A 19,562-nucleotide genomic window follows, 5' to 3' on the forward strand; every position below is an offset into this window, starting at 1 on the left:
AAGAGAGAAAGAGAGAGTTTATTTACTTATTTATTTAGTTTTCTCTTTTTTTTTTTAATTTTATTTGAAACCCCAAAAAACAGGGATTCCAAATGGAGCTGACAAATGGCCGAGTTGTTATCGAAACACGTTGGCACGGCAGAGCAGCACGTGGGAGAACCGGAGCGGCGTCGTTTCGGGTGTTTGCTTGCCTTTTGGGACTACATGTCGTACGAAACTGGAAAATAACACATAGTTGTCCGATGGTCCAACACCTGTCGCCACCGGAGAAATTACTATCCCACAACCTCCAAACAAATGACATTTGTCTTTTTTTCCTAACTTCTCATTTATTTTATTTATTTATTTTTAATCAAATCAATTTTTACCCAATTAAACTCTAGACTTAAATAACTGCTACGATTTTTAGTTTCAATTAGACTTTTTTTTTGTTAAAACAATCTGGAGATGTGGAGGATCTTGAAATTCCTCGGAGGAAGTAGTACATTTTCATTATCGTTGAGTTATGTTCACGTTGGCGAAAGAACATATTGAATTGACAAAATTTAAGTCAAACAATGTATAAAAAGGATCATTAGATAAGTTTCTCAAAATTCATAAATTTCAACTATGACGATTGTGTGTTGTATTTTTGTGAAGTCCCGTCAATTATGTAACATGTATAGGTTCTATTATTTTGTCGAATGCATATATAAGGTTATACTTTATATTTAACGAGTTCTTAAACGAAAGTTTATAGAGAAGATAAAAGTTGAAACATTTATTTAACTTTAAGGTAAAGATGGTAAAATTTATTTAAGTTTATAGTATAAAATTGATCTTATATATTTAATCTCTATGATTCTAGAAGTTTCAAACACCAATCCTACATCGTATTCAATACATAATATATAAATTTACATAGTAATAAAGTTTGTGGATTCTTTACAATGCAATCTACGCGGTTTTCAAAATCTGTCTTTGAATTCAGTATTTTTAGATTTATTTTTTCTTGCGAGATTTGATATATTGTAAAGCTAAAAAAGATGGATCTCACGACCTGAAATCAAGATACAAAAAGATCTAAGGATCCGACAATAAAAACACAAAGATAATGAGACGACAACAACAAAACAACAAACAACAAACACCAGAACAACACAAACATAAACATAAACATCAGACCTAGGAAATAAAAACAACTCAATCATGAAAACAAATCCGAAGTAAACCCATCGAAACTTGGACTCTTGATCGAACACTATCTCATCAAGTGATAGCAGGGCATAAACACCAAACAAGATGTGAGTTAACCAAAACCAGACGATAGACGATACCACCGTTTGTTTCCAAATCACCAACCAACTGGACTCTAACTCGTGGAATAAGAAAGCTAATTGCAAAGGGAAGGGTGATTTGATTGATTTAATGTTGAGAGTTAAAAAAGAAAGGGTAGCGTACTGCGTGGTCATACTCATAGCCACTGTTTCGGTCTGGCAATGGAAGAGAGAACGAATCAGAGAAGGGTTTGCCGCCATTGGAGACTAGAGACACAAATTAATTACATTTAAATTTACAACACAATTAATTAAATTATATATGCTGTGGCCTATGTGTACTGTGGAGTGTGTACTGATGATAATAACAATAATCAGAAGAAAACACAACTTCTCAGATCTCGACACCTGGTTTGAATCACTGGCCAAAGCACTGCTCTCTTCAATCTCTCTCTCTCTCTAAGAAAAAGAAAAAAAAAATTGTTTGCTTTTTCCACAGACAGAGAGAGATTCTGTGGAGGTGTTTGTGGAGAAGGTGGGTGGTGGGGGACATTTCTTTTGCTTTTGGAGGTCGCAAAAATTTCTGCCCTTTTCATTTGTTTCTTGGAAAAAGCACTTCAATTCATTTTCCCATAATTATCTCAGAGAGAGAGAGGATTGTCTTGGGAAATTAGTATGGATATGGATGGATCCAAACCTATCGATTCTCAATGCTACCCTTCCTTTTCTTTAAATGTTCCGGAAAGATTCTTTGAACCAAAAGCATTTGTTAGTGTGTTAAACGGAAAGTTGACGTGGCGGGTTGTTTTTAAAAGGAGGATCGGGAAAATTTATTAACGTACACATGTGTTATATATTCTATAATTTGTAATTATTGGGAGCTTAGATACAACCAAGTTTAGACCGTGTCGCTCTGATATTATATGTTGGGAGTCCATGCAGACACGCTTTTGGTTTCATTCAAAAAGACTCAAACCAATAGACACGTTGTCTCTTTACATATTATGATCTTCTCTTTTAATAGCATGTGGTATTTTGTTTGCACTCTCTACAAACTCAAAAATAATAGATTATGTTCTGCATGTGCTTTAATTTTAACAAGAATGAAATTAGTTGATAACGGATAATATATATTTATCAAAGTTTTTATTTTCTATTTTTATGTCATTCTCCATTTTAAAGTTCCAATTTTAAAATTTAAAAGTACTAAAAATATAAAAAAACATGTTTTTTTTTTCTTTCATAGTTTCCACTATTTAGATGGCATAATTCAAGAGCGATTTTTAAAAACAAATTGGTCGAACAAATTAAATATTCACTGACTCTAAATACAATAAAATGAATTCTTTGAATTTTATATCGAAACATGCCCATAAATTGTTCTCAATGACTCTATTGGAGTTTTATGTTCGAGATTTAATGAGAAATATCTATGCATTAACCCAAGAACATAACCAAAGTTAAATTATAATTTAAAGCACCAATACTATAGTTCCTTTTTGAAAAAAAAAAATCCAATTTATGTTTGAAATTCTAACTCAAAAGACTTCACTATTTTATGTGATTAAATCATTATCCCTCCCCCATATCGACTAGTATGCAGACATAACTTTTTCTACCTGTAACATCAACTTTTCAATTAATGAATGATAATAAATTTTTAATCATTTAAAATAAATAGGGGGCAATGTTTGTGAAATTGTGCTACTTACAATATACATGATGAGGATTATTCGAACGAACTTTTAATCATAAATAAGTGCCTTAATTATGCTCATGTTGGCTACTAATAATTGAATTTAATTAAAGAAATACAACCACTGATAAATATTAAAACCAAATTGAAAAAAAAAATGAAAACATTAGAAACTAAAATATACCTGGTAAAATTATGGGTTTGGTTCTAGAGATATGTCTACTAATGAGTTCTTATACTTTAAAAAAGTTTTTAGTACTGCAACGAGTTTCTATATTAAATTCATTAATATAACATTTAATTCACAAATTGTTGATTTGAATTTACTTGGAATTAGCTCACCACGAAATCTCTTAAATAATACAAATAACGTACGTTGTGAACTAGCCATTAAACTATACTATAAATGATTAGGAATCTATTAAAAATTTAGATTATACGAGGAACAAACTCATGTATTTATTTATTTATGCTGTGAAGTAGGTAATTTGGAAGAAGCAAATTGGATCACAATTCCTTTACTAAAATGTTTGATTAGGAAAAAAAAAATCCAGAAATTGGAAAACCAAATGAAAAAAAAAAAAGTACATGAAATTATGGAGAAAGAGAGAGAGAAAATCAGAGTTGACAGAGTGTAGTCTTTAGCAAAGGGACAGCTGTCAGCTCAGTATAGGTCTGTCCCTAACATCTTTGAACAGTACTTTGTCTGCAAAATTTCTCTCTTTCTTTTTCCTTCAATAATCTCTCACCTCATAAATAAATCAACTTAAAATCCCACACCTACCCCTCTCTCTCTCTTACATCATCAAATCCAAATTTCTCTCTCTCTCTCTCTCTCTCTCTCTTCTTTCTTTAACAAATCTTCAAACCCACTTTCTATTCATATCATTTGAACTAAACCCTTTTTTGCAACTTCAATATTAATCTTCTCTATAAAAAGAATATGTGGAGAAAAAAAAAAGAAAAGAATTTTAGATTGTCCTTTGTGTAACTTGTTATTAGAAAAAATATAATGTTTTAAAGTTGTATTAGATTAGAAAGTTGTTATGTACTTCTTCCGTTGAAAAGGAAAATTCTTTTATTGGTCATTTAAAAGTCTATTTTGCTTTTCCTTTTTTTTTAATAAAAATAACTATTTTATTACACGAAGTTTATTTTGGTCTTTAGATTTTGAAAAAAATAACTATTTTTGTTCATTTTATATCATTTGACCCCTAATATACTTGCTTATCTTAATACTCAATTTCAACTTATACGATTTGTATACATGTTCAGGTCAATACGTTAGTATATTGGCTGGGAGACATAAAAAGAAAATTAAAGATATCAACAAAGCTTTCCTCTTTTTTTTTTTTTTTTTGTTCATAGCAAAATAGACATTTTAAACGGTTTTTAAAGTTTTTTTTTGTTTTATTCTAATAAGAATTGAAAAAAAAAAGTACTAAAAAAGTTAGATAACAACACGAAACTTTCTTTTTATGTCAATCGGAGTATAACTTAATGGATAAGACACATTTAAAGTGATAGTCTAATCTCACCTTTGAGTTCACAATGGAAAATGATTGAAAAAATCCATATGGTATATTGTTTTTAAAATTAGGTTCTTGCTATATTTGTTATATATTTATAAATATTCACTGCATATTTATTTTATTTATTATATGTTTTACTTCTCAAGCATATGATTAACACAATATTATTTGACTTTGTTTACTTATTTTTGGTCTTAATATGTTAAATTTATTTTCCATTTGACATGGCATATGTCACATTTATATAATATTGTATTAAAATATTTGAGTTACCTAAAAATTTAGTGGCAAAGATTTAAAGGAGTGTTTATATGAAGCTTCGAAGACAAAAATAAACCTTAAAAAAGACAAAAGTATAAACATTAAAAATATAAAAATTTAAGAATTAGAAATAGAACCAAAGCCAAAATATGTGGCGCTTAACAATAGGGAAAGCCAAAGTGAGCATAATCTAGCAGCATATACTTCCAACCATGAGGTTGTGTGTTTGATCCCCACACGACACGACATATTGTACTAAAAAAAAATCTAAATAAACTAAACTCTTTTTCATCTTTTGACTTCTATGAAAACGTACATCATTAACACTATTACTCTCTCATATCAAACGAGCATTATATCAAATATCTTTATCTTCATACATTACTGTCAATAGTTCTAATTCCGATCCCCACGTATGTTGTTATAGGTTTTTTTTGTTGATCTCGATGAATTTATTTCTTCCTCCTTACTTTATCATCCTGATACAAGGAAAAAATAATCTAAATAAGAAACAAAGTGATTTATATAATATGACAAGAGACTCTATTGATATTTAAAAAAAAAAATTAGAATTTTAACAAATTTAAATTAGTGTTTCAAATTGCACTCTCAAAATTTAAAAAAAATAATTGAAATAAAGTTATGAAATACGTATAAGTAATGGATATATGTATACCTGTACTTCAACAACACTGGAGCCATGTAATGCAAACAAGATGTATTCAATATCATTTGTCAATATTCGCATCTGTCAAAAAAAAAATAATAATAAAGATTTTTAAAATTTCAATTTAGTCCCTTTTTAAATAATGTAATATAACCTTACTATTATCAAATTTAAAATAGATATCAAAATTTTAAAAATTAAAACTGAGATTAAAATCAATTTTAAAAAATTTGGAAGAACAAAATAAAAATTCAACCATAAAATATTTGAACACATAAACAAAATTAATTTAACTTACTCTATTAAAAGTAGCAATCAACTGAATGGGAACCCATCCATCAACATCCATATGCTTCTTTAGGAATGTATCATGCCTTAAATTTTCGTCGCTGCAAAACCAAAAAGATTTATTTGATAATCATTTATATTTATAATATAATTTACTTAAAATAATAATTAAAAAAACTGAAAATTGATAAGAGTAGTACCTGAAATAATAATTGACTTGATTTATTATTTTCCAATATAGCTCTTTAGTAGGAAAAGGATGATATATCGGCGGCGAGGGCGGTGGTGGCGGCGACGGTGAACAAGAATTATACATGTAGTTAGATGGTCCAAAATTTGGAGAAATATAATATGCCATGGGATTTTGAGGATTCGAAAGTACGTATCCTAACAATGCCAAAGAAAGCAAAAGTAATTAATCATTCTAATATATAAAGAACGAGAAAAAGAACTTGTTTTGAAACGAGTAGAATTTGGAATAAGTTTCAATTATGGTCGAGAGATCGATACCTGAATAAGGTGGAGGATCGATGGGGGTGCAAAATTCCCAACCATAGCCATTGGAATGAGAATACCATATTTGGTTGTCAAATATGATAGTGTTCAAACCCACCATTCCTAATTTTTTCCTGAAAAATAATCGTCACAAATATATGTAAATATATGAAATTAGTGATCTCTTCGAATATAAAATAAATATTCTTAATTTATTATACCAAATATTTATTTTAATTCAATATATCATTCAAAATTTACCCTAAAAGCAACAAACAAAAATTAAAAACCCTATGAACAATCGCCCCTCCAAAATTTAGGCGTATATTTTTTCATAAATAATTTCAAAATAATACCACATTTTCTAAGATCAAAGGAACTTCTTATTTATTAATATAAACTATATAAATATAAATATATATTTTGTACCTTAATCTCATAATCATCTGATCCATTGCTCGAACTTCCTCGTGCCATTGCGAACTCAAATCAAGCCTGGCCAAAAAAAATTACTATATTAAATAAAATGTAATAATTACTTCTTATGAAAATCAAAGGAAAGAAAGGAAAAAAAGAAAAAAAAAGGAAAGAAATTATTAGAACCTTAGAAAATCGTCTCAGTAAGTAGCAAGAAAATCAGTAGAAGTGTGAGAGATTAATGGAAGAAATTGCCTTATTTAAAGGAAACAAAAAAATCCTTCTCCTAAGTATAAAAGGATTAGATTATTTTGTTTAGGGTTTCGAATTGAATTCCTTTCTAAATTTGGTTTTCGAGTTTTTGAATTTTAATATTTTAAAAAATACTTTTGAATTGTTTGCCAAATTTAAAAAACAGATGCGAACGTTTTTTTAAAATAAAATGCTAAATTTAGTAGTTTTTCAAATTTCCCTGATTCACTACTAATTATTATTTTATTTTATTTTTTAATAAAAATAACTATTTTAGTCCGGAGTTTCATGATTTTATTTTTTTTTAATTTGTATATATGTTAATCAGATAGAATTGAATCCTTTTTAAATTTGGTTTTAAAGTTTTGAATTTTAATATTCCTTTTTTTAGGGAAAAAAATACTTTTAAAATTTTTTTTTAGCCAAATGTAAAGTATTAAAATTCTAAACTTCTTTTTTAAATGCAAGATTTAGTTTTTCAAATTTCCCAGATTCACTACTAATGATTGAAAATCTTCCATAACTCTAAATCTAATCTAACAAATTTTAAATACCTGTAACATTCCTAATTGATCTAATAATAATTTTTTTATCTTTAAACTTGGCTATACTTTCAAGTTTCAATTTCACCATTAAAAAACAAAGAATCGATATGAAAACCAAAATAAATATTATTCTTTTTGGTTTTATTTTTTAAATAAAGATGTTAGAGATTAGAATTAGAATGGATGGTTCAAAAGACTAAACTTCGTGAAGAACCCCATTCGAGATCTCCCTAAAGTGAGGCTGCGCCGAACCATCAAAGTTAAACCACTTTATATATACATCAGTACATTGTTAAAGAAAAACATGAACATCAGATGACTAAATAAAACAAAAACTGAAGAGATTGGAGAAAATGCAACAATAATATTCATAATGGCAAGAGCATAACAGGGCAGGGAATGAACTCAGCCAGTAAGTTTGCATCCACATGCTTAGAATGAATGGCTTCCATACTTATAACTACCAAATCCAAGTTCAGTTCATCAGCCACCTCTCCTATGATTGCCGTTGGCTTGCTCCCTTCCCCCAATCGCTCTAACAATCTAAACTCTTGATATCCACCTGTGTCATTTTAGAGATTCTTGGTGGGTCAAACCCGACACTATAATGTTTCATGTTTGGATGGAACATTTGTAATGTTGCCTAACACGTAGGTAGTCATCATGGCTTGAACTAACTAACGACACGAATGAGTTTACTCTTTGCCCTTTTGAATTTAAGGAATATTGCAACATCAAAGTGAAGTTCTAACTTGGAGTTGTGTACGAACCTTCAGACAAATGCCAACGAATGCTTGAGAGTTGCTCCTCGTGCTCTGGAAATGATTCTTTCTGCTTTTCATCAATCACTGTGGAAACCATAGAGCTATAATTTTCAGGAGTTTTGCATCATAAAGATGAAAAAGAAAAACGTAATGAACATACAGACTACTGTTATGTCAGCCCCATTGTTCTTTGCCAAAGCGGCGGTAGCAGCAATAGCCTGTTCAAAACATGGATCCAAAACCAACTTAGAGGTTGAAAAGTTCTTCTTACGAGAAGCCAAACTTAGGAAAATGAAAAAAGACAGACATACTAAAAAACAGCCCAAAGAAAGGAAGCCCATCTAAATAAAGGGGCTTCAATCCAGCAAGATAACTCTGGGCTGATAATTACCAAGAAAAACTTAGAAACCGACCCTCCACAAGGAAGTATTAAATCTGAGCTGGAAAAGATTTCACCATTGATCTCAACCTTTTTGCTGACAAAATCTCTCATTTACTAGTGCTTGAAAAGTTTGGGTAAATGAGAGATTGTCAGCAAAAAAAGGTAATAATATGTGAAATAAGCTGTAACAATTTACATTCAATATTTACTGCAACAGATGTAATTAGAGCCTAGTGAGTCATAATCAATGGGAATCTTTAAGAAATAGAATGATACTAGAAATCGAAATTTCAACCATACAGAAACAAGTGTTCCCTATAATTTTCCATCAGATTTGCTAATTGAAATGTCACTCTTGAAACATAATCTCAAGTTTATTGGCAATTAAAGGACTCTCATCTAAAACAAAAATGACCTTGGTGACCATTTAGACGCTTGTCTAAATCAATTTTCATGTCAATAGCAAAATTTGACGTTACAAAAGTTCGGTCAGTCACCTGTCTCGTTCCCTCTGAAAGAAAAGGGTTGCGATCAGTTATTGGAAGCAGCAGGTGTTTGAATTGAGTGAAGGAGTCGGCAACTAATGTTGCTTCCGAATCTTGTGGCTTAGCTTTTACTGATGGCAGACAATTTTCAAAACTATGTTATGGGAATTCAATAAGATAAATCTAATAAAAATCTTCTAGTTTCACTTGCAAGACTAGAAAATGCATAGAAAAGGGTGAAACTTATGAAACACTCTTCAGAGATATAAAGCCCCACAAAATGTTAAAGGTTCACTAATCTTCTTTGAATTTGATCAAGGGTGTGTTCAACAGCACTGCAGCAGTAGGATTTTACCATTAAAGTAAGATTCTTTATTTCACAATTGTTGTATGGCATAGAACACACTGGGTTAAATCCATTTAGCAACTATAACAAAATTAAAATTCAAAAAAAAAAATTCAATTGGTAAATAAAATAGCAAATCTCTTGCTCTTCATGTCCCTAAGAACCTATAATATTCTTTTAACAGAAATCAACATACAATATAAATACCATGAAACAAAAGTTATACAATTGTCCAAAATTAAAGGTAGTTCAATTAACAACTCCCTGATCATAACAAGATTTTTAGCATCGGGACTCAAAAGCAATTTTAAAGTATGAAAACTAAACAGTTACATAATAACATCATGAGGACGACCAAAATATTGCTTCGATTCCAGTTCCTAGATAGAATTGGTTCCAAATGGATGAATTGTAGCGTACTACCAAATATGCTGAACCCAAAATTAATCTTCAATCCATGAAACAAAGCAACTAAAAAATAAAAAATAATAATAATAAGGAAAACCGCACATCTATTGCATACCCAAAAATGAATCAACAAGTGCAAAATTAGAAGAATACACCCAATAAATTCAAGCAACATTACAATAAACCAAGGAAAATGGAGGGTGGGACTGTGAGCAGCAAAATCAGATGAATAAAACGTACGACGATGGTCCATTTTGCAGCACAGAGAGGAGATTGGGAGCTTAAAACGTCCGCACCGACGAGAAGCAGAATTGAACGCGACAGCAAAGGAGGCGTCAGTAGAAGAAGAAGAAGTAAAAATGAAAGGACTGGGATGCTTCGACGTTTCGAGAGGAAGAGCCAGCAAGCAGCGAGCAGACGCCATAGTTGGAAGAAGAAGAAGAAGAAGAAGATGGTTCGAGAGAGAACTGAAAATGAAGCTTTAAAGGGGGAAATATTGTGGTGAGGCCAAATTTTAATCCGGACTCTGGGTTGGGCTTTCATTGGGCTTCATTTCTTAGCAAAATGGGCCCAAAGCCCTTTTAAAATGAGCCCATTCTATCAACTGAATCACATTTTTTTAGAAGGAATTCTAATAAGATGTTTAAATTTAAAAGAAAAAACATTTATATTTTAGAAATAAAAAACCAGGGGCCGTTTATGCTTTAGAATGTTGATGTTTCTTGTTTCTAGTTTCTTGTTTTTCATTTTTTTTAAAAACGTTTTTAAAATTGTATAAAAATTTTGAAAACAATACAAACAAGTTTCTTATTTCTTATTCTCATTTTCAAAACATTTAAAGAAAAATTATTTTATCATTCTTAGATCTCCGAGTATGAGAATGTTACCAAACTAAATTCGAATTTCTTGTTCCCATTTCCTACAAAATCAATCTTTTTAATAAAAAGAAAATGAAGAATAAAAAATAGTTACTCAACGTCATTATATTTTTCTTCATTACAGAATAGAAACAAGGAACATGAACTTTACCAAACGGATTCGAAAAAACCGATTTCATTTTGTTTGAACTAAATTTCAATTTAGTTCTTATAATTTAAATTAATTTTCTTACAATGAGATTGCATAGCCACTGATTGTACTAGAGTTTAGAGTTTTCAAGGGGGTGAAAATTGATTTAGGGACAATCTACAACAAACAAATTAAATGCCACCTTTAACAATAGTGATATTATACACATTACACATTCATATTCCAAACGAGATCATGAACAAAAGTTTTTCATATTTCAAACTTCAATCTGTAATTCTCCTTTCAATGAAAGAAGGGCTAACGGCCAACTCATACTACAAATTTATTGTTACAAACCATTCTATACTTCCCACTTACAATAAATTTCACCAATATTAAACCATCTATCAATCTATAAGCTCAAACTATATGGGTTAAACAATATAACTATATAAGAATATAAAGGTAACAAAAATTTATCAAACAAAAAGCAAAAATGGAAAAAGAATCATTACCAACGTGAGAATGACTGAACTTAGAAGGTTTGAACCACTATTTCCTGCAGGTCTTGGTGGTTCTATAGTTCGAGAAGAGTTGTTAATGTTGCTGTTGCTGTTGCTGTTGGCTTGTGGGTTGACTGCTCTTCCGGGGGCGGGGGCGGGGGCTGGCGATGGATCGACGGGAAAATTGTTGGTGATCTCATTCTCGTCACCATTGCCTGGAAAATTATAATCTCATGTTATAAGGTAGCTGCAAAATTTTATCCCGGAAGAGAGAAGAAACTAAGAGAACTTTAGCAGAGATACTTACAGTTTGACTTCTTCCAACCCAAAACCATCTTTTCACGGTCAAATACTATGTGATAACCAGCCATGAAGTTTTCTGCGTGAATGCAAAGTGTAATATGTATACACATCATGAGAAAAAAGATCGGCTTGATATATTCGCAGTGAAGTGACAAACAACATTTCTAGAGTAAATCCATGTAAAGTATAACAAAGGCACAAAGCTATGGCCAATTGTTGATTTAAGTTCACAACTCGTATCCTCCATGTCAGGTTTTGTGCATCAATGAAATTCTCTATTTCTTTTCAGGTTAAATTATACCTTAACTTTCAAAGTTATGTTTAATAGGTCTGTGAACTTTAAAAAGTATCTAATAGGTTCTTAGCTTTCAATTTTGTGTGTAATAAATTCCTAAACCATCAATATTGATACCTAATGGATCTCTAACCTAATTGAATATTGTATTTAACAGGATCTTGACTTTTCAATTTTGTATCTAACCTAACGAATTTTACAAATGCTAATAGATCAACGACTAATTAGAAACAAAATTGAAAGTTCAAGCAGTTATTAGATACTTTTAAAGTTCAAGAGCTTATTAGACACAAAATTGAAAGTTTAGAAACCTATTTAGATACAAATTGAAAGTTTAGGGATCTATTAGACACGCTCCTAAAAATTGAAGGACTAAATAACTTTTTTTTTTTTACACGCAATCCTTCATATGTGGGGTTAGAGGAATAAAAGGTGGACTCTTGATATGAAACGAAAAGCAAGCAATAAGCAACTTAAATGCACAATCGATTACCATCCTACAAAAGATAAGTTCTACAAGATGTGGTAACTAAACCTCAAGGTGTCGATAAACTATCAGCCAAAAACTGAGATACTTACGTCCAATGATATTAATGTCTGGACTTCTGAAAATGGCAATACAAAAAATACTTGTCACCTGAAGAACATGATCAGAAAGAAAGTTAACAATAGTAGCCAAAGAGAATATTACACAATACTAATCATAACTTTACCTTGCCGTTGAACGGAATCACTGGATGATTGATGAAAAACTGTTTACCACCTTTCATCGTCAGATTCATTACAGGGTATGTGAAGTTGTTTTGGTTTGGGCTGAAAGAAAGTGGAAGTCAGCACATGGTAATGAAAAAGAGAGATTTATCTCTAAACTGGTATCTTCCCACGGTATAATTATTACGTTACGATGGAAATAATATATTACGTGATAATTGTTAATTAGTTAACTATGTTTCAGATTTTGAATGTTTGAATACTTGGATATTTTTTCAAAGTTGGCATAGTTTTCTTCTATCGTCATTTGTGGTTAGATTTAGTCAAGTTAATAGTTAAAGTGGGTTTAACCATTGTGAAGCTTTAATTATTTTTGGTGGAGTTTTATGGCTCTGGATGTCTCAATTCCGAGATACTTTTCACATTATGTTGTAACTTATACAATAAAATCACCTGAAAGAAGTGTAGAATTATTTATTGAAATCTTTGAGTTAATAAGCCTGATCTCTTCTGAAACTCAATTCAGAGATCAAGGTTTCCTCAAATTAGATTCTTATTATCTTTTATTCTTGCTGATATATGGAACCATATCACGTTACCTCATTTCATAGCAGTTTTCAAAAGGGAAGTCTGAATTCATTGTATACCGCTTTTCTTCAACCATAGAATCAAACTACAAAATGACATGGATAAGCAAACTGAAGGACATGGCGCAAGAAACTGCAGATAAGTTTACAGTGTGCTTACTTTGTCAGAAATAAGTGAATAGGCCGGGTCGTTCAGGTAGGTAAATGAGGTCCCAGAATCAAAAATTGCATCAAATTCAAGATTGGAAACGTTTCCTCCCACATTTATCTGAGTGATGCTGATGTTGTAAGTTGGACTGACATGCACAAAACGAGAAAACAAAATAAAATAAAGACCATTAGAACGATTTAATTGGAAATTTCTACTTGTGCAGCTTACAAAACATGAAGTTAGCATATACACTCTATTAGGAAGTGGCACACTAACTGTTTTCGTCCTAAGTTGAATGGTGTTTCACTTTGATCCGGACTACCTTTGTCTCCAAATTCAATTCTTCCCATTCCATGACGTCCAAAACACAAGGAAAAAGAATTTGAAGTGAGTCCTTCATTTGCCAAGATGCTAGGAACTGAAACATTCTCGATACCTAGCCCAAATAATCCATTTGGTGCTGCAGAGTTTAAAAATGCACCACTCTGGTCCTTACCACACCTGATGAACAACATATCCAGATAACAATAACCCAACTGAGTAGAATGAAGAACGAAATCAATTATTATTGAAAGGCGAGACAAGAAGAACGAAATCAATTATTGAAGAGATAAAACGATAACCTACCCAAGAGTAATCTTTGCATTAACGGGCTTTGATTGGTCATCGTTTGTGGTTAAGTGCAATATATCCTCTACCAAGTAGCCAGTAGAAGAGGTGTTTTCAGAAAGGTACGAGACCACATATGGGCATGTGCCACTCGGTGAAGAGCATTGGCTTGCATGTGAACACAAGGCGCTACTACATGGGACCTCCTTACTGGTTGATGAATTATTAGGGCTGTAGATATTAAATCTTATTACCTGTTGCAGAAACAGTAACAGAAGAAATTCCCATGGAAATCAGTAATGAGATAAAGACAATAAACAGAACACATCAAACTTTTCTTTTAACATATAACAACATATAATTGATTTTTATTTTTTTTACCAGAAACAATTTTTCATTGATTTAAAAATGGACGCGTTTGATTTTGAATCTCCTTTTCTTATAAGATCTTGAGTCACTCAAGAAATGCCCACTTGACACAAGAATTTCTTGATAAACGTTTGTTATATTCTACCATATCCATCCAAATATATATTGGCTTCTTTAATTTCTTATCCATAGCATAAAAAACAATGATTTTAGAGTGAAAGTCCTCAAAATATGTACAAAGCTCACCTAGTTTTCAAAATACACAATTTCAACAATATATGCACAAAGTGTCTTAACTCCTAATTCCTCAGGAAATAACATACATAATCCATCATGTCCATGTCACATGTGTTTGTGTTCGTGTTTCTCATGTCAAGGACTTCAAGAATGAATCAACTAACCCTCGAAAAATTAAAATCGAGGAACAGAAATAACAGGGTTTAAGAAATATTACCCCACTGGATGAATTCAACCCAGTAACACAATTAACACAGTCACATGGTAACCAGAACAAATCGCTGCCAGTATCCAACGCCACTAAATACGATACCGCGGGCGTCCCCACCTTAACTTCAGCGTAATGCAGGCTGAGTTCCAACAACACATAAGGGAGAGAAAAAAAAAAAAACAGTAAACATGAGAATCACAAAAGAGATACCGAGACTCAAATAGGAAAGCGAATGAACGTTCATTTTAGATTCATAATTCAAATCTAAACTCGATGACCTAGCACAATTCTGTAATTACACATCTAAGGCGAGAGAAAGAATTGATGAAGAGAAAGGCGTACAATCCCAGAGGATTGAGTCGAATAGTTTCGTTGCCGGAGATGAAAGTGAGCGGAGGGCGATCTTCAGCGGTAGCAAGTCGACGGGCGCGGAAGAAATGGTCTCTACGGAGCATAGCTGCGTAGTACTCGAGAGTGCCCTCCTCCGGCAAGCCGTCGACGGGGAGGAGTCGACGGACGGCGTCGGAGTAGCGGTGGTGGACATCGAACATGAACGATCCGTGGGCATTAGAGAAATGGGAAACGAAACTGAAAATGAAAAAGGAAACGCAGAGCATTAGGGAGAGCGGAGGAAGGGAAGAAGACGAAGCCATGGCTCCCGAATTAGAAGCAGAATTGGAAATTTGAAGAGGGATTCATTACAATGGAAGCAAGATTTTATGGAAGAGAGATTTTTAAAATTTGAAGTCAGTCAGTCTTCTTCTTCTTTCGCTCTTCTGTGCGTGTGGACGTTCTGCACTCCAGACGAAACCAAGGACTTCAGGTGGGTCCCACTCCCATTCCACTTCATTTTTTTCATTTTTCAATTTTTCTTTTTAACCTTTTGGTTTATTTTTTATTTTTGTTCAAGTACCACCGCGTGATTGACTCACAATTTTAATTATCGCCGAATTGTGTTTGTTTTTGCGGGTGGACTATTTATTAATTAAGTTAAAATACTATTTCGTCCCTAATTTATATATTCTATCATCGATCTCGTTGGTTTCAATGTATTACTTAGAACCCAATTTCAAGTATATTCAGATCGGATGCACGCTTTCGCTCATTTTGGTCTGATTTATTTTTCTTTATATACTTTCAAAACGTTGATCTTGGATTAGGAGGGGATCCACATAGGACGGGTATGTGTGTCCTACATTAAATACTTTATATTTTGCTTATTAATTAATAACACTAATTTGGATAGGCATGATATATTGGCTAGTTTAGGAGAATTAGATGCAGGGAGTCTTAATAACTAAAATTTATGAATAATAATGAATATTTTCTTTAAAAAATTATCGGATATTATTTTACTTATTTTTATGTATTTTAGGATAAAATTTTTGGATCTCTCGCTAGATTTGGTCATCGTATCTTTAAAAATTAAGTTTTTAACACAGCTTCTCTACACATTAAAAATTCTTTAACATAAAATTATGACTCTATTTCTTAAAATATGTTGAGTGATGACGTCAAAAATAAAATAAAGGGGCCAAGACCATCACCTATAAGTGGACTAAAATGAACAAAAGTTAAAATTATAGAGACCAAAATAGATACGGTTGTCAAAATGAATAAAGACTGAAAGTACAAGAACCTAGTATTTTAACCTTATAATTATAGTTTTCCTTACTTCACCAACTCTAAATTCTAAAGGTAGATATCTTAATTTTATAGAAAGGTCAACATATGTGAGTATAAATATAATTTAAGAGCTAACACATTCCTCAACACTAATTAGTCTATATCTCTAATCAAGAGATCATGAGTTCGAATCTCCATCTCCAGTTGTTCTATTAAAAAAATTATAAATTAAGATATTATGACATTTTTAGCATAGTCAAAATATGTATTATGAACTAAAAAGTCGAAAGTTTGATTTGCAATCCTATAATTTTGAGGTGGTCTTTTTCTTTATCATAAAAATATATGATTTACCCTAAAATAAGCTAAAGCAAAGGTCCTAACATTTTCAGTCCCTAAACTTTTTAGATTTATTATATTTTGATTGGTAAATTTCTAAATATCTATTTTAGTTATAGCCTCTTTTTCTACTCACACTTATTTTTCATTTAGTAAATGGATAACTTTATTTCACATACATAAAATATGGTTTTGAGATGGAGATTAGAACCTTTGAACTTGACTCATTCCTTGACTAATGGAGTTGGATGCAAATTGGATGGTTGGTCTTTTGTTTTTTAAGACAAATTTTTATAAATAAAACTAGAGTTGAAACTTTTGGTTATAATTTCTACTTTTGTTTTACTTTTGAAATATTGATTTTACTTAAAAAAAGGTGACTATTTTTTGTTCTTTAATTTTTTATTTTTATCTCATTTATTTTAGTCAAAATTTGAGTATAATACTATACTTATTAAATTTCTTGAAATGCGACAATATCCTAAAAAATTTCTGAGTTGAGTGAAAATTTTTATAAATAAAGATCGAAATGGGCGCGTACAAAAGCAATGCTCTAAAAGTATAGTGTTACGGGTTCAAGGAAAAAAATAAAAAGAAGGTTAATTTTTTCAACGCTGAGGCTCAAAATTCTACTTTGGCGACTTAATTTTGGTCATTTCAAAGTCTTCCCACCAACAAATGGACAACACGCGTAAACTTGGCCAGCTAAGCTTTTAGTAAGCGGTTATGGCCGCTCAATTAATTGCCCAATCACCCAATTTTTATTTCCACTCTAATTATCAATTTACATTATATTCTTTGAAAAAAAAAAAAAGTTATTGTCTACTCCATCGTAGCATAGGTGGATAAGATATTCATTATCATTTCAAATAATTCGTTCTAAAAAAAACTTCAATCTAAATCTCGTTGTTTAATTAAATATCATAAATCGTCTCAATATCATTCTTTTTTTTTATAATTTATTTATTTTTTATATAATACTCCATCTTAAACTTTTATACATTTAACCATTGTAGTAAGCCATATAGAATATATTCATTACTATGATGTAAATCGAAAAAATGTATCGTGTCTTTAACATGGTAATGACTTGTATGACATCGAGGGGAGATGCAAAATTTTACCTCTTAACTTTTTCTATATGAAAAGGGGTTGGATTCTAAAAATTTTGGAAGGGAATTGGGGAAATGATAAGAAAGCTACAAAATCTTAGTATTTCATATAAAGTTTTTGAATTATGAAAAATTAGGTTGCTTATTTTATTATTAAGTTATACTCATTTTGTTGGGGCTATGACATTTTGATCGATAATATATGTTTTAAATAATTCTTTTAAGTTCAATAATAGGGGTGGAGATTCAAATTCACAATCTATTAGTTGATAACATATATTTTAATCAGTTGACTTATGGTCAAATTTAGTTACGTAACATGTGTATAATATATTATGTTTATGCATTAAGAATTCGATGAGCCATCATTTATGGGATGAACAATATTATTAATGTTGATAATAAAAGTTATTCGGCCATTTGGACTTTTCTAAGGTCATTTTATTTATAGTTAAATGTACACTCAATTCATTTAACTTTACGGGTAGATGATAAGATTATTGTTAATTTGATCATAATTTAATAATTTATATGTAGCTTTTTTAAAAGGTCGTAGAATCTATAAGATTTAAACACGCGAAAAGAAGATAATAATAAACACGAAAACTCATTCAGCAAAATGTGATTCAAGCCCATTTTAAAATTCAAATCTATGGATTATAATTTGATAATCCTTTACATTGATAGTAAAAGAAAATGATTATATGAAACTATATTTAATATAAATATAGGTTGTAGTGACCAAAATGACATTCTATTTGTTTTTCAATTAAATAATGGTAAAATGACGGGAAATCCACATTTTGATCTCTTGGGCCGGTCGGTTGATGGTTCTGATTTTGGACCGAGCCCAACTATTTTCTAAAATCCCAATTAATTAGGAAGAAAGAAAATTTAAAACTATGGCTCATGATATTAATATTTGATAATTTTTTCTTATTATCGCCACACGACCGGAGGTTCGAACCCACAATTTTTTAGTCTGGATACATATCTTAATCAGTTGAATTATTCACAAATTTACAATATTTGACGAATTGAATTACCTTATTTCATAACCAAATATGTATCTCAAGTAAATCAATAGGTATTGCAAAATATAAAATCAATTATTGTTATTATAAAGTCAATAACGGATTAGTTAATTTTTTTAAAGATGTATATAAATTATTTATTTATAAATATTTTATCTAAAATGGAGCTATTTAATAACATTTTTTTAGCGTATAACTATTTAAGGTATTCAAGAGAGACTTTTTTTTAAACAAATATTACATATTTTAATAATGTTTTTTAAAATATAGTATTTTGTCAGGGAAATTGTGCATAATTTCAAGTGAATAATCACATTTTTAGGAATAAAATTGTATATAGGATAAGCATTTTTAGCACTATTTACTTTTCTATGTAAATGTTTATTTAACAATTTTTAAAAATAAAATATAATAATTCCTTAAAAAAGATAAAAATAAAAATATAATATTTTGGCCGATCTTAACATTGGAATTCGGGAAATCTTTTGATTGTGTATTGATATATGGATTCCATGTATTTTTTGTACCACTAATTAGGGTTAAATTCTCACATGTTTCTTCCTTAGTAAAATATTTTTTTGATATGTCCGATTTATTTTGATTTCCAATTGGCTGAACATGAAAAAAAAAAAAGAAAAGAAAAGAACTATTTGATTTTTGACCCGCCCCCAGC

The 19,562-nt window shown here is 30.7% G+C and overlaps 3 protein-coding genes across 4 annotated transcripts; all 3 read right to left on the reverse strand.

Moving 5' to 3' along the window:
* Window positions 1–4,912: 4,912 nt before the first annotated feature.
* LOC111014890 (uncharacterized) lies at window positions 4,913–6,997 on the reverse strand. 2 transcript variants are annotated; one of them, XM_022289754.2, is made up of 6 exons: window positions 6,625–6,993; window positions 6,211–6,329; window positions 5,901–6,087; window positions 5,711–5,801; window positions 5,422–5,493; window positions 4,913–5,224 (listed from the first exon to the last, which is right to left on the reverse strand). In XM_022289754.2, the coding sequence occupies exons 1-6, from the start codon at window positions 6,648–6,650 to the stop codon at window positions 5,198–5,200; spliced, it is 522 nt and encodes a 173-aa protein (XP_022145446.2). In that variant the 5' UTR covers window positions 6,651–6,993; the 3' UTR covers window positions 4,913–5,197. The 2 variants fall into 2 exon arrangements, with proteins under 2 accessions (XP_022145446.2, XP_087974943.1); XM_088118817.1 differs by lacking the exon at window positions 5,422–5,493 and having other exon boundaries at window positions 6,625–6,997.
* Window positions 6,998–7,658: 661 nt separating this feature from the next.
* LOC111014750 (cell wall integrity/stress response component) lies at window positions 7,659–10,262 on the reverse strand. The gene is made up of 5 exons (XM_022289558.2): window positions 10,035–10,262; window positions 9,053–9,171; window positions 8,334–8,391; window positions 8,180–8,257; window positions 7,659–7,971 (listed from the first exon to the last, which is right to left on the reverse strand). Exons 1-5 carry the CDS (start codon window positions 10,216–10,218, stop codon window positions 7,778–7,780), a joined length of 633 nt encoding a protein of 210 aa, XP_022145250.1. The 5' UTR covers window positions 10,219–10,262; the 3' UTR covers window positions 7,659–7,777.
* A 796-nt stretch (window positions 10,263–11,058) lies between these two features.
* LOC111014898 (aspartyl protease family protein 1) lies at window positions 11,059–15,549 on the reverse strand. The gene is made up of 10 exons (XM_022289761.2): window positions 15,121–15,549; window positions 14,785–14,917; window positions 13,980–14,215; window positions 13,629–13,853; window positions 13,362–13,497; window positions 13,214–13,287; window positions 12,617–12,716; window positions 12,483–12,540; window positions 11,613–11,684; window positions 11,059–11,520 (listed from the first exon to the last, which is right to left on the reverse strand). Exons 1-10 carry the CDS (start codon window positions 15,429–15,431, stop codon window positions 11,282–11,284), a joined length of 1,584 nt encoding a protein of 527 aa, XP_022145453.1. The 5' UTR covers window positions 15,432–15,549; the 3' UTR covers window positions 11,059–11,281.
* Between the last annotated feature and the right edge of the window lie 4,013 nt (window positions 15,550–19,562).

Source organism: Momordica charantia, assembly GCF_013281855.1.
Source record: "Momordica charantia cultivar OHB3-1 chromosome 10 unlocalized genomic scaffold, Mcharantia_2.0 BLBB01000010.1, whole genome shotgun sequence".
In the NCBI taxonomy this organism is placed as follows: domain Eukaryota; kingdom Viridiplantae; phylum Streptophyta; class Magnoliopsida; order Cucurbitales; family Cucurbitaceae; genus Momordica; species Momordica charantia.